The sequence below is a fragment of the Triturus cristatus genome, chromosome 1_2 (genome assembly GCF_964204655.1).
Source record: "Triturus cristatus chromosome 1_2, aTriCri1.1, whole genome shotgun sequence".
In the NCBI taxonomy this organism is placed as follows: domain Eukaryota; kingdom Metazoa; phylum Chordata; class Amphibia; order Caudata; family Salamandridae; genus Triturus; species Triturus cristatus.
This window is the reverse complement of record NC_140580.1, coordinates 137,060,949-137,075,646: the sequence shown is the minus strand read 5'-3', so window position 1 is coordinate 137,075,646 and position 14,698 is coordinate 137,060,949. Positions and strand designations below refer to the sequence as shown.

Sequence of the window (14,698 nt, the reverse complement as noted above, 5' to 3'; positions counted from 1 at the left end):
TCGCGAATTTTTCAAAATAGGTGGGGCGCTATGCTCCGCTCCTACCCTGAAAGTCTCGGGGGGATTCGTCAAGCGGGGGCTGAGATAAAAGGGGGGGTCCCAAAACGCGTTTTTCCCATGCATTTTTCCATAGGACCTTTAGACAGGGCTACAGCCCGAACGGCTGAACAGAATTACTTGAAATTTGGCAGAGAGGTAGTCCTCAGGTCAAGGAAGTGCCTTTTGTAGGTTTGGTGTAAATCTGTTCAGTAGATTCTGAGAAAATAGCCTTTAAATCAATATATATATCTGAGCCAGCTTACGGTACGCTTACCGTACGCGTACGGTGGCGTGCGCGAGCGCGATTCTGATTGGCTCTTAGATCTTAGTAAACATTCGAATCGGCCGAAACCAGGAAGCGGCGGCCGCCATTTTCTCTCTCGCACTGAGAGTGATGATGAAAATACAAAGCACAAAAACATGTAAAGGGGCTGTTTAGACAGCTCCCACACACATAGCCATGTTGAGGGAGTCCCCAAAGATCCCCCAAGACCAAAAACTGCATTTTTTTTTTTCGCTAATTTAGCCGATTACGCTTACCGTACGCGTACGGTAAAAAATTATATAAAAAAAAAAATTATCCACACTCTCCCCACCCCGTGTGCAATTGGTGGCCGAAGGCCACCAATTGTGCATTGCTTTTAACAGATGAGATAAACTATAATATTTAAAAAAAAAAAAAAATTATCCACACCCTGTCCACCCCGTGTGCAAATGGTGCCCGAAGGGCACCATTTGTGCATGGCTTATAAAAATTACGAAAAATTAAAATAATACCTTTCAAAACGAAGTGCATCATATGTCCTCCATGTGCGCACGGTGCGCGAAGCGCATCGTGCGTACATGGCCCATCTAGCGTAACGTGGGCACGCGGTGCGCGTAGCGCACCGCGTGCCCACCGTGCATGCACGGCACTAACTGCGTAAAGTGGGCGCGCGGTGCGCGAAGCGCACCGCGTGCTTACTGTGCGCGCACGGAACGAACTGCGTTAAGTGGGCGCGCACGCCACGAATGGCGTAAAGTAACTTAGCATTTAAAAAACCGTACAAATTCACTGAAAAAACCATAGGTTTCACACATGTTATAGTTAGCGGAAATTTTACTGATAAAAAACCAATGAAATTCCCCCGTTATAGTTAGTGCAGGCAACTATAACTCACGCGACCGCAATCTTCTGCTGATGACATATGTGTCTTTATGAAAAAAAAATATTTGTAATATATGTATAGCTAAAAATGTATGGAAGAAGACATGGGCAAATAAGTGTCTAAATACAGTATTAGCATCAGCAGAGGATTGCGGTCGCGTGAGTTATAGTTGCCTGCACTAACTATAACGGGGGAATTTCATTGGTTTTTTTATCAGTAAAATTTCCGCTAACTATAACATGTGTGAAACCTATGGTTTTTTCAGTGAATATATATATATATATATATATATATATATATATATATATATATATATATATTCAGTCAAATCAAAATGCCTTTGCTAACATGCCAAAAACGACCCTTCAAATAATGAGTTTGACTTTAAGTGTCAACCAGGGATTTAATAGCTCTTTAATGTGGGCATCTGTCCTGAATTATGACCCTCTCGGCTTGAAGGTTACTGATGCAAGCCCATTTAAGCCCTTGAATCCACTGGTAATGAGTAATCTGGCCCTTGCCGGACAGAATGCAGAGTCATGGTCATAATGACTTTACTTGCGTTGTTGTGTTGGCCTTTGTCAATATGCCCTCATTCCCACCAATCACATTGCTATTGGACAGAGGTGGCGGGTACCTCTTTTTTACTGGTGAACTAAAGCTTGTGGAGAAAAGGCTAATATAAAAAAGATGTATTAATGAAAAGCGTCACATTTCATAGACCTGAGATTGTGCTGAATAGTTCAACAGCTATGTTAAATATCAAGGAGCACAATCTTAGTTTCTTTGTATGAAGTTTCAAAGGTTACAGTAATAGGCCAGCAAGAACAACTATCCAAACGAAAAACAAGAAGATGGACATTTAAAATGCAGATAGTTTTGCTTGCACAAATTGGAAATAAGGGTTAGGAAGAGGAATAACTTTTGAAATACAGACTCTACACTTGGGTATATCGATTTACCTTCGCAAACAAAATGAATTGTCTGCAGTTCACCTCAAGTTTAGCAGAAGAGTTGCTCTAAAACAGTTCTCTCTGCACTGGGATGGGACCATTTGTCTTAACCATATAAAAACGCTGGTAAATCGAAAAATAGAACGGTCAAAATCTTCCTGTAAACACAGTCTCGGTCTGTCAGGTATGCTTTGGCTGCTAGTGTCACTGTCGGGTCACTAGACACGCTTGTGGTGCTCAAAGATCTGCTATTTTAACATATTTGGAAGATCATTTATAGAAGGTATAGAAACTTGCAGGGTATTACCTGAAGTCCTACAGTTTTATCCGGTGCTGCATAGAAAGGGAAACAAAAGCATTAAATTAGTTATCTTAGGAGAAATTGTAATTTCGTCTTTTTTTGGCAAGGTTGCGTTCATAGAAAAGGTTGAGGTCAAAGTACCAGTGGTTCAAGTGATGTTGTTGGAGCCTACAGCATCAGCCCATGTAATTAAGAGATGCATTCAATTGAACGTTGTTTTACCAAAAGATACCAAAAACAGTTTGAGTCTATGTTTTTAACATCTCAAATGCACTTCATGGAAGAACACGCGATTTGTTTTCCTTTCCAACATGAGGCAGGTGAGCGAACTACTGGTATTACAGATTGACTGGTTGTTTAGAGCCCTTATTGCAGGTTCATTCTTTAGGTTAAGCAAGATTCCAAGTTAAACATGCTCTTTTGCATCTGGATTTCTGAGTCACCGTCACTCCTGCAGACATTCCGCAATCCTCATTGGGATACCAAAGAGGCTTTCAGGGTCTGAATCAACTGACTAAAGAATTGCGGAGAAAATTAAGGTTATCACGTACATTAGGTGCTGCTACAGAAAGACACATACATTCAATTGTGGGGTCGTGCCTCTTTACAAGAGAAAAAGCAGCATCTGTGCCTTTTGTTTAACAAAAAAAAAAAAAAAAACCTGAACTTTACACGGCAGCAAAATAGCAACCTCTAACTCAGTCTACGTTCAATAATCAGTAACGCTCGAATCGGCCGAGCTGTCTTGAATATCTCTGTGGTAGATAAACATTTAATAGGTGACATAGAAACGAAAATTATATTTGCTCCTTTATTGAAAAAAATTGAATTTGTCAAAGATCAAATACTGGCAAAAGGAAACCTATTTACCTGTTACACAAGATCTTCAGTATTGATCTTCTTTATAGATTAACACAAGTCCTATTAGACTCTCGACCGTGTTCATATTCGAGTATCATTTCCATAGTATTAAGTTCAAGGAGACATAAAGGGACATTATGGATGAGGCCGTCTGGGAAGCCTCTCATAGTCTGTATGACTCGCTGATCTCCTAATTTGCTTAACAGCAACGCAGCTGTGGTGTGCCAATGCTTACAGTTCTCTGCTTGATAAAAGTGCTCATAAAGAAAAATACGTTTAATATGTGAAAGACACAAACACTAGATTTAACAGCTTAAGTGGCTTTTCCTCTTCCGTGATATTTCTGCGTTTACTGCATTATGATAGATATTTATGTGTCGGCCAAAGATTTTTGAGGGAGTTCCAGTAACATTCGTGGCAGTGTTGATTGCTTACAGCCTTTCTTGCTATGTCTCGGTTGGATACATGCCAGTTGGTTTATATTCGCCTTTCCTCCCCTTTATGGGATGTTTCTTGAATTCTCTGCAGCAGAACTACCCACTGCGAAATCCCTCCTGTGAATTTGCCCCGGTGAATTCCCCGCATGGTGCCTTACAGGCGAGGAGGCAGGAGTGAAGAAGAGAGGGTGCCTCTTTCAGACCAACCCCTAGTCAATCTGAATAAGCCCCTCTGGCAAACACTTGGCTCCCCTCCCACGGTAACTTGCACTGCCAAGTGGATGTCTATGGCAGATTCTGCACTTTGCTTCTGACAGTAAGGAAAGGGAGGAAGGTTTCAGGGGGCAATTGCGGGCGAGAGTAGTGTGCAGTTGTGTTTATTGCAAGGAGCAAGCATGCACCATATAGAGCCAGATTACTTGCACTTTTTTTAAGGAAATACAAACTCTTCTCTGATGGGTTCGATTGTTCAGTATTTGGTCTGACTTGTGGGTGGTTTCTATAAGAAAGATGGCATCTGATTCTGAAGGATATAGGTCTTTGCCTTTAGAGCAACATACATCATAACAGTAGTCCAGCCTATCTACATGGCAACACCTGAGAGAGGTTCTGGCACCAAAGTTGTTTTTTAATTCATTTTAAATTTAAATACAGGAGATTGCATTGATGCTTTGGCTTTTGGCTGTAATGTGGTTTTCCTTATTGTCATTTTTAACACTTTCTTTACAGTGCACATATTGGGTAGTGCAAATGTGCATATATTGTGCCGCACTTTTAAACCTCAGTCATGCTTGCCTCATTAGGCTGCTCTTCTGATGGTGATTTCTGGTTGCATAGTTATCTAAATTGTGGCTTGTGCGTTGCCTCGCTGTTCCTCTTGAGTTTATCTTACCCACTGAAATCCACGCATCACTCTGCCGTTAAGCACTTGAGTCTAGTCTCTCTTCCATTTGTGTTTTTAGGTCTCGCCTGAGCCAGCGCTTTAGCGCTGCTCTGGCGAGAGCTATAGAAAACGGGGATTTGGTAGTGCAAACGAGTGTTTTTCAGGCCCCCAACTACAGTGCATGTGCGCCGGGCGCGCGCACCATTTAGCAGCCTGCGTGTACATTTCGTGGGCGCTATGATGTTCTCAGTGAGCCGCGCGGCCACTGAGAACATCAAAGCGCCTGCAAAAGTGCTCACCATATGCCAGCCTTCCCTGTGTTGGAGCTTTAAACAACTATAGTGACATCCTGTGTGACTGCAGTTAAATAACAGGCTATTTGGCAAGCTTTTGAGTCCTGCTGAAGCATTCAAATGCCAAGAAATCTTCGTGCACTGGTCCTCCTATTCAGGCCTGGACTCGTTTCAGTTTACACTTCGCTCAGTTCATTGCTTCCACACAGGCTGCATTGGTCCATTTTAAAGATGCCTGCTCTGAAATGTACGTGTGGTTTGTGCTTGGACGTTCTCCATTATCACTTCAGCTTTAAAATGGTTGGCTGCTGTTCTTCTTTCTTTTCCATGCAGTGTTCCAGTCTCTGCAGCCATTAGACTGTATGTCCTGCAGCACAGGGAACACAACAGTTTTCTCTTGCGTGGTTATGAGGTTTTCTGCCTCTGCCCTCTTTCAAGGTTACCTGACCTGGTAGCGCATTGAAGAGTACATACAGCACACAAGTCCAACGCCCTAGGACGGTTTTCGATTAAAGCCATCTGATTTATAGAAAGTTCCTTTTCAATTACCAAAATAACTTTATTTTTCCTTTCGTACCTCAGAGCTGATCATAAAGCTTCTCTTATGACTTTTAGTATATATACATTAAGTATATATGAAATATTAATGATCTAAAATTACGAAACTGACTATCAATTTCTGAAGATTTTCTTAAGCAAAAGCAAGAAGACCAACAAAAGGATTTAGAAATGCAGATGTACCTTAACCATGTGTACCGCTGATGTCAAGAAAATCCTGTACTTGAATGGAGCAAATGCTGAGATTCTTGTGCTTCCATCCCCTTTGAGCAGCCGCAGACCCATGGAAGCCCACTCTGTACACCTACAAAGAAACCAGCATTTGACTGCCAACTTCTTGGTTTTCCCAATTGTTGTTTTCTTATTTCTTTTTGTAAACATTTACTACAAAAACAATTTTGTGTCTTCAAAAAGCACAATAAAACAAGTGGGTAAGCTATATGTCTGCGCAAACTAGTGTGTTCCTATTTTTAAAAGTTAAAAAAAAGTCTTTATACACGGTGTTCCAAGGAGATGACATGGCCATCACACTCCAACACAGGGAAGCATCGCTCCCCACAATAATGTATAATACTCCAGAGCTCCGTAGTGTGAAGTAACAAAGAATTCAAATTCATTCCAAATATAGTCCTTATAATTTTCTTTATTTTCGTCTTCTTTTAGGCATCCAACAAACGTTTCAATTCTGTAGCCAACACGTGTTTTGTAATTAAGGTGCATCAACCAATGATTTCCTCAGGGCTACAACAATAAATTAACAAGCATTGGCATAGCCAATAGGTCTCGCTTTTGGGACCTTATAAGTATTTAGTTATGCAACTGTTGCATAGTTAAACACTTAAAGTCCCAAAAGCGAGACCTATTGGCTATGCCAATGCTTGTTTAACGTGGGGTGTGCAGGCTAAGCAAAGCAGCGTTTTAGTCTCATTCCTGGCAACAAAAATGCATTCAAAATAGCTTTACTAAATGTGAAGAAAAGTTCCCGGAATGTGGTGTCATAATGACAGCTTAATGCTTCTGAAGAAATAGGTTGTTACTTCCACGTTCCATGGTATGTGTGGTGAATTAGTAGGATTTACGAGCCTCTTTAGTTAACAAACAACCATTTTATCCTGGCTACCACCATGTAGCCATATTTACTAGAAAGCGCATTTCCAGTAAGTCGGTTTGATGATGGAATTGATGTGACGTCCAGTACAAAAAGGTTTCGCTTTGCTTTTAATATTAATTTCTTACAGTTCACTTTATATCCATCGTGATTTGTCAAGGAAGTTGTAGTTGATTAAATGCGTATATAGGTGTTATTAGCCCGAGTTGCATTTTAGTTGTTATCTAATACGTAGTCAGCCCCACGTGATGCACTTCGAAATTGTGTAATGTTTTATGTAAGTATAAAGTAACACTGGACACCAGCTTAATTCACAAGTGACCTGTGGTGGTCATAGGAGGCTGACCCTGTAAATTACCTGATTCTGTGTGTCTGTGAGGAATGAAGGGAAATATTTTGTGACCATTTCTGTTACTATACCTTCTTTCAGTTTGAGTACTACCATTCATTGTGTTGCCTACCAGAAGAAGCTGCGCTCCAGAATGTGGATCCAATAAATCATTAAAACAAACATTAGCACAGTCAATTGGTTGCCCTTAGAAGGCAAGTGCCGGCATGTTGGTATTTGTTTGCAATGATGCTGTTCTGACATGGCTGAAAGTCATGTGGGTACGGTAAAAACCAATGTGGCGCTACATGTAAACTTGCATGTGAGGTGACATATACACAGGCATATGCACACATGCCAGCTAAAATGATAAAGATGTCCAGTGTGCGCGTCCATCATGACACACAGTTAGCCATTTCGACTTTTACCATTCTAACATGGCCAATGGAAAACAAAAAAATTGCAAACTAAAAAAAAGCATGAAAGAGCTTCAAAATTAAACAAGTGGCCGGAAGCACTGGGGAATTGGAATAGTAATCTGCGGACTCGTGGAGAAGCATTGGGGTGCAGCAGGTAAGCAAGAGAAAGGGTGCCAGATTGAAAATGCAGACAGAGCAGAAAGTTCATATTTAAAAAAAAAAAATACATATAAACGTTGTTCAATTGAATGAATAGCTGTGTGTGTGCTACTTTAAGTCGAAATGTCATGGGCTGATAACAGGGCTGACAATCAACCCCCTTCCCCCACCAACACCAAAAAAGCCAGTGCCTAAAGCCCGCCAAACTAAAGTAACAAATAATTCAAATGGACGGTCTAAAAGCCCCTTTCTGTATGTATATGTATGTTGTGTGCTTTGTTACAACAAGAGCTTTCTTCAGACAGCTAATGGCTCAAAAAGAGTTCACAAATAAATGATAGCATGTACATATAAATCACATAGCTAGCTACCTTTGGCCAGTTTTGTTTTTGTCAGTTTGTAGCAGTGACTGAAGCAAAGATTCTTCCAAGGCGAATAACTCTGTGTTGGCTGATCAAGCTATACACCCTTCTGCAAATAGGAATACCCCACATCTTCTCCAAGGGCACTAGGTGCACCGAGAGGTTCCAAACAAGGGTCCCTTTTGCCTGGCTAAGAGTGAATAATGAAAGTGGTCTGTTCTGGGAGTCTTCATGCACTCTGGATGACCTTATTTGTCTTTTTCTCTTTTCTAGTGTCGACCACATGACCTTGTTGGAGGGCGTGATTGTGCTCGAGGAGTTCTGCAAGGAGCTGGCTGCCGTAGCTTTTGTCAAGTACCATGCCACAACCACGCCGTGATCTGCAGTGAAGTAACTGGGATGCACATGTGCTGCTATCTCTGGAGTATAACTTTCTCTCAGACAAAGGATATGTCCTTAAGTATTCATTCATGCGAGCATCCATTATTCAAGGTCATATTTCTCTCACCCTTTGCTGGCTCTGGAACATGTAGCTAGCGTATGAACAGAACCATCTGCTATTTCACAGGATGCAATTAAAGAGACGCCAGGAAACGTCAATACCATATTTTAAAAACTGTTCAAACTAGAGGTGGACTTTTACCCAAGCTCCCTGATCACTTTTATTGTTTTAACAAACTTTCAATGTCGTATGTCATTAGAGAATATTATGCAGTTTAAATGTCATCTTTTATTTTATTTTTTTAAAAGAGAAATTGTTAAATGTACTTTAAAAGAGTTTTTATGTTTTCAACTGAATTCAATAGGCGAAGTAGATACATGCGTACTTCCCAACATTTTGAACGTGGTAAGAGGGAGATTCAAATCGGGGGAATTGATTTACCCATAGACGTACATTGAAGAGCTGGCGATTGTAGGTGGGACACACCTAAAAAAAAGCCATTCTGTGCTTTAAAAGTCGGGAGTGTCCTGCCTGGTTGGGTCTGTTGGCATGTATAGAAGAAGTGTGAGGCAGAGTGCAAATTATGCTGGCATATCAGTGAAGGGATTAGTCATCGAAAATACCTTATAGATACCGGGTAACATCTGTGTTTTCATACTGAGACAACCTAATTCTAAGTCCACATAACAGTGGTTCCTTGATGAACGAGCCCTTGAGCAGAACTCAGAAACAGAATGCGTGTTAAGTCATGCCACAGTTTAGCACTGGTGGGGATAATGAGGGTAGAAAAAGTTTTTGTATGCACAGAAATATTTGTAATTATTTGCTGACAATAAGAAATACATTAGTGTTAATAATAGATTTCATTTTGCCAGTATTCTAACCCAAACAGTTTGGTCGACTCTAGATTTCAGAATTTTGAGACCTGAATTAACATCCACTATAATCCTTGTAACTTCAGTTTGGTTCCTCACCATGCACAATTCATCCATAAGATCATCTCTATTCCTCTTGAATGCAGGCTATTAGTTAACTTTCATGTCATTTCCATCAGTTTCTCACCGTAGTGCAATTTTAAATTCTAGGAGAGGGGCAGTGTGTTTCTATTTTATTTTTTAAACAGAAAACGACACAATTTTTTCTTTAGTGAAAGGATTCAACCGGAATCTAGGATTGGATATGAACAGACTATTTGATTTCACTAGTCCAAATCAAAAAATTAATTGCAACAGGGTTCTGTGAAAACAGATGAAATGTCAGGCTTGTAATTGAAACGTTTCTGTGGAATCCCTTTACCTTTGCTTCCATGTAGAATTTCTTCATTGCACTTTTGCGATGTCTGTGCGACAATGGTGAGACTGTAAGAAGATAAATCCTGTTGCTGGTGAAGAGACCAACACCCTTACTTGTAGCCATCGCGAAGGCTCTGTCCTTCATCCCAATCTTTTCAGTCTCTACATCACCTCCCTTGGCCACATCAACTCTTCATTTGGCTTCAGTCACCTCTATGCTCATGACACCACAATCATCTTCTCGTTCCTTGCTCTCTGTTGTCTAGACTCTCGAATCTTTTAATGCGTTACTGCCACCTATCACTGGATGGCTCTTATTCTAAACCCCATGAGAGAAGAGGTCATATACTTTCATATATGTTTTTTAGGTCCTGTCTCCTCCTGCCCTGTTTCTCCTGACATAAACTCTCTATACTGAACAGCCAGAAACCTAAGTGTAGTTTCGAACACAAAGATACGGCTTGAACTGTCATCTTTGCAACAGCAACCAAATCCCATAAATAACTGCAAAATTCGTGTTCACATTCCCTTCTGTGTAGACAGAGCACCCAAGACCAGGATTAAATAAGGCAACAACCTCTTAGCTAGCCTTGCGCAGCACACTTTCGTCCCGGTTCCCACCTTCCCCACTGCACTTAAGAGGCAAAACACTAATGCTTTTCTTTAGTAAAATGAGGCAAGTATATCACGTTTTTTCTAATTTACTTCTGAGCTGCAAATGTAGTCCGGAACTTGTTTAGTGAAATATCAGCAAATGTGTGGTCTCCTGAGTTAAATGTTTCATTTGAATGTAATATCAGGTAATATTCTGTGAAACAGAAACATGAAAACTGAATCCGCTCTGTGGGTAAAAAGATGACTGTTAAATATTTTGTCAGACTGGTAAAGTACGCAGTTGACACATGATGGAAGAAGACCCCATTTAATGTAGATAAACTTAATTGCATCTCTGTTTTATTATGCAGGCACATATTTAATTGCTTGTGTGGAATATATGGAAATATGTTCTGTAAAATATAGAAGTATTGCCCATTTGTGTATAATATGCAGACACAAATATGTATGTATATATAATGCAACCGTACTTTGTTTACATTGCTTTTGCAACTTTTTGTTATGTGAATTCATTGTCGTGCTTTTTTTTTTTTTTTTGGCACATGCAGATTCTAATACTTTTTAAGATTGAGTTGGAGAATTTTTTTTAACTTGCTAGCTTTTGAGACCAAAAGGAGAAAGATTTTTATTTTTGTTCTGTGGATTACATCGTTAAGCAACCGAAAGAAATGACCGGAGCTAATCGGATCCATTTCCACATTGTCAGTTGCCTCTTTCAGTGTTTGCTGCTGTCCGTGTTTGCTTCATTGCTATATATGTCAGAGCAGCCACCGTGTAGTATAATTGTCTTGGGGCAGTTGTTAATTTATATAACTCGTATAGAGGGCTTCACCTCGCTGCACATTTTTGTAAATAGACTGATTTGTACAAATTTCATTTATGTCCGGTATAACTTCAGATGTGAGGTAGATTCTTTTATGTAAAATACGCCAGTAGAAGCACCTCATCCACCGGAAAGAGCCTGGTCTTCCAAGCACCCTACATTCTGTTTAGGTAATAAGTTCACATTCTATTCACCTGTGCAATACGAAGGCTGTGATGGGAATCCAGGCTTCCGCCAAGTTTTAGTTCTCACAGACTGTATATATGTTTATATGGAGGGACAGAGAAGATGATTGCTTCTCTATTGTGACATTTTATTTTGCAGGGCACACCTGATCCGGCACCTAATTCTGTGTAGAGCTTTCCAGCCAGATCAGTGTGACACTTCTAACCCAACCTGAATGTTAGCCAGCAGCAGCTGGTAACTTCTCTAGATATTCACCCCATCTATCAGAATGTTCGCTGAACAGTTACCTATGTTAAATCCACTGCAGTCGTTCCGTGTATTTATATGTTATAGGTTACAAAGGGAATATCCTATTTTCATAATATAATATCCCTATCTTCCGTCCCTTATGATGCTTACACCAATGCAGTAGCCCAAATTTTTATGTTTTGGTGCATATAATCTTATTAGATTAATAATGAGATGCATGAGTATTATTTTGTTTTAAAAGAGCAGATTGTCAGTTTGCAATGCTACTGTTTATTTTTGTGAAAATAGGCATTGGATATCTGGTCCTTTATGTTAATTTGTTTTTTCCATTCAGGTGAGGGGGCTACAGGCCAGCAAGTAATGCATAACAATGGTGATTTTTCTCATGCTTGTCCTCGTATCTTTTTAGGTTTCGCATTTGAGACCGCTGAACCTGTCTTGCCAGGCTACTTTTTTTCAATCATATATATTATATACAAGCATTTGGTTAATGGTCTTCATCCACTGGTCTGTTAAATTGTCATTCACATATTGCCCACCTCAGTTTAAAGCATAGGGCAGTGAGCCGGCCCTTTCATAGCCATTGACTGTCTTCACTCGGAGTGGTATTTGAAATAGTCCCCTTCAATGTCAGTGCTCACAGGCCAGTGTCTTCTTTCTTTAAAAAACAAAGACTTATTCGTTTTACACTCGATTTAATTTTTTACCTTTTTTTTCTCTTTTGCTTTTGTGAGGGCCCAGCAGCTCCTCAAACACTGCTAACAGGCTGCTTGTTAATGCCACAAATGTGTCTCATCCCACCCAAGCATTTCCGTGGGAAACCATCTTTGCAGTTTCCCATCCTTTATTTTAAAAAGTATCCTAAAGCCATTCAAAAATTGCTTCCCTTGGTTGCTTACACATCACACACTTGAGTAGCCATGCTTGAATGGTTTTAGCTGAAAGTAAATCATTCCAATATGTTCACCATGCATCTTCACACTATGCATATGCATCAGTGGCCATCATGGAATGCTTCATGTTATGCTTTTCATTAGTTTTGCTGTCCAAGATGGCTGGCCAGGTGCTTCCTTTGAACAGTAAACTAATCAACTACAGCAAAGGAAACAAACATTAGGAAAGCTAAGCAATCTTTAAGCAAGACCAGACTCATCGGCTAGGCCAATGCTTTGATTATTTGTGTTGGTTGGTTTCGTATATGACAAAGTATTGCTTACTCAAAAGTCTGAGGATAGTGCCGCCCATCACCCACTTGCTTAATATCATATATTGCTGGGATTAGTGAACTCTATTTCAAGAGCTCTTGTGAAGGAAAATTGAGATTCTACAGGGGACACGGATGAACATCATAATCCTTGGAGGATGAAGAGGCTCAAAGTTGCAAGGGACGGGAACTCATTGCAGTGTCTGATTTGTAGGTAGATTTGTTCCAAGCAAAACTTTGCTGGACTTACTTGGGAAAGGGAAATCAAGGAACCGATACTCTCCTTATTTCTGTTGGATGCCTTCATGATTCTCAAAGCAAGACAATGTCCGGAGCAGACAAATATTTCCTGAGACCATGGTCTAAAGGTTCCTCTTACAAGGTAATTTTCCATTTGGTCTTCTTTGAGGCTCCACTCCATAGATGGATAGCTGATGTTCCTTAACTCTCATTTTCATAGTATGTCCTGTTGAGTGCTTCATTTGTTTCTAAACGTCTCAATGACTTCAGTGTGCTTACCAAGAGACTGTTTCCCCTGGACCAAAGCCACCAGGAACTCACACTTTGGATGAGTTCCCGGGCCTCCATTTCCTGGTCTCCATGTTCTTCAGTGTCCAAAAAGTCCAAGCAGAGTAATGGTTAATTATTGCCTGCATATCTTGAAATACAGTTCTTCAAAGTACATTACTGATGCATCCTCCCCAGTCCTCAAGGGTTTTTTATAAAGCTAATTTTCCCAAATTAACTTAGAGCCATGAAGAAGCACTGCCATATTAAAGTTTATCAGAAGTTTTCCCTTTGATTAAAAATCACAGAGGGCACACTGCTGCTTCCTAACCCTGTGTATCTAGATAATATATTTGAGCTGCACAATTAACAAGCATTGGCATAGCCACTAGGTCTCGCCTTTGGGACCTTAAAAGTGTTTAGCCATGCAACAGTTGCATAACTAAATACTTATAAGGTCTCAAAAGCGAGACCTATTGGCTATGCCAAGCGGCCCTGCGGCCGTGAAAGTGAAGTAATCGCGGTAAAGTGCGGTGCCCGCGCACATGCACTGTAGCTCTAGGCTGGCCTGGTAGCACTTTTTTAAGCCCTCTCAATAAGTCTCGCCAGACCAGCGCATGCGCTGGGTCAGGCGAGACCTAAAAATGACAGTTATTTCAACATTTGTTTACTTCTGTATAAGCATGTTTATTTTTTTAGATGGTAAAGGTTTTGAGGTTTGTTAAGTTGAAAAAAAAAATGTTTTGAGCATAATGAAATTTTATGCTTTCGAAATTGGAGAAGACCGGTGACGCAATGTAACGGAAATCTTTTGACTTTCTTGTGAGAACACAAAAGCTCAGGTTACGAAATTTTGAATGATTCTGAAAAAGAGTATTTGACTGTGTTTTGTAGGAATAAATAACTGTAAATTAATAATTACCAATAGCATGGCAGAAGTGTGGAATAACGCGTCATATTTGTGAATGATTGATAAAGCCAATGGTTGACAGCATAATCTTTGTGCCCTGCAAAATAAAACTCGTTATAAATTTTCCATTGTCTATATTTCTGCATCACGTTTCAAGGTTGACTTTAAAAGCCCATGTTCTGGTACATTTAGATTTTCACTATGAAAGACTATAGGCTTACTCTACAGAATTGCCCCCCCTGAAGTGACTTACAGGTGTCCGTCCGTGTATTACAAGTGGCATAGGATATAATGCACTTGTAATATGGCGGGAAGGATATCTACCACATTTGTGGCAGAATAATCCATCACAACATAAAATGATGGATGGAGTGTTTCAAACACTCATCCCCAGTCACAGACCTGTGTTTCATCCATCGTAACTTTGCTCGCCACGTCACCCCAGTTTGGACACCGCCATGTGCAAATCAGTCATGGGAACAGGCCAGGCCAGCCCAAACTGCCAAGCCAGGTCCTCCCTGGACTGGAAACAAGCATCCTGGGACCAGTTTCGTACTACCACCCCTCATCAGCCACGCTAGCTTGAATTCAGTGGCACAGCGAGCAAAGGACCAACGTCTT

The 14,698-nt window shown here is 40.5% G+C and overlaps 1 protein-coding gene across 1 annotated transcript in view; it reads left to right on the top strand.

The window, feature by feature from the left end:
• FHIP2A (FHF complex subunit HOOK interacting protein 2A) overlaps positions 1–14,203 on the top strand; it is a 246,797-nt gene extending 232,594 nt beyond the window's left edge. The window contains exon 17 of the mRNA XM_085603279.1: positions 8,123–14,203. Within this exon, the coding sequence (XP_085459405.1) occupies positions 8,123–8,228 (106 nt within the window). The 3' untranslated portion in view covers positions 8,229–14,203. The remainder of the gene's footprint in view (positions 1–8,122) is intronic.
• The last annotated feature ends 495 nt before the right edge of the window (positions 14,204–14,698 follow it).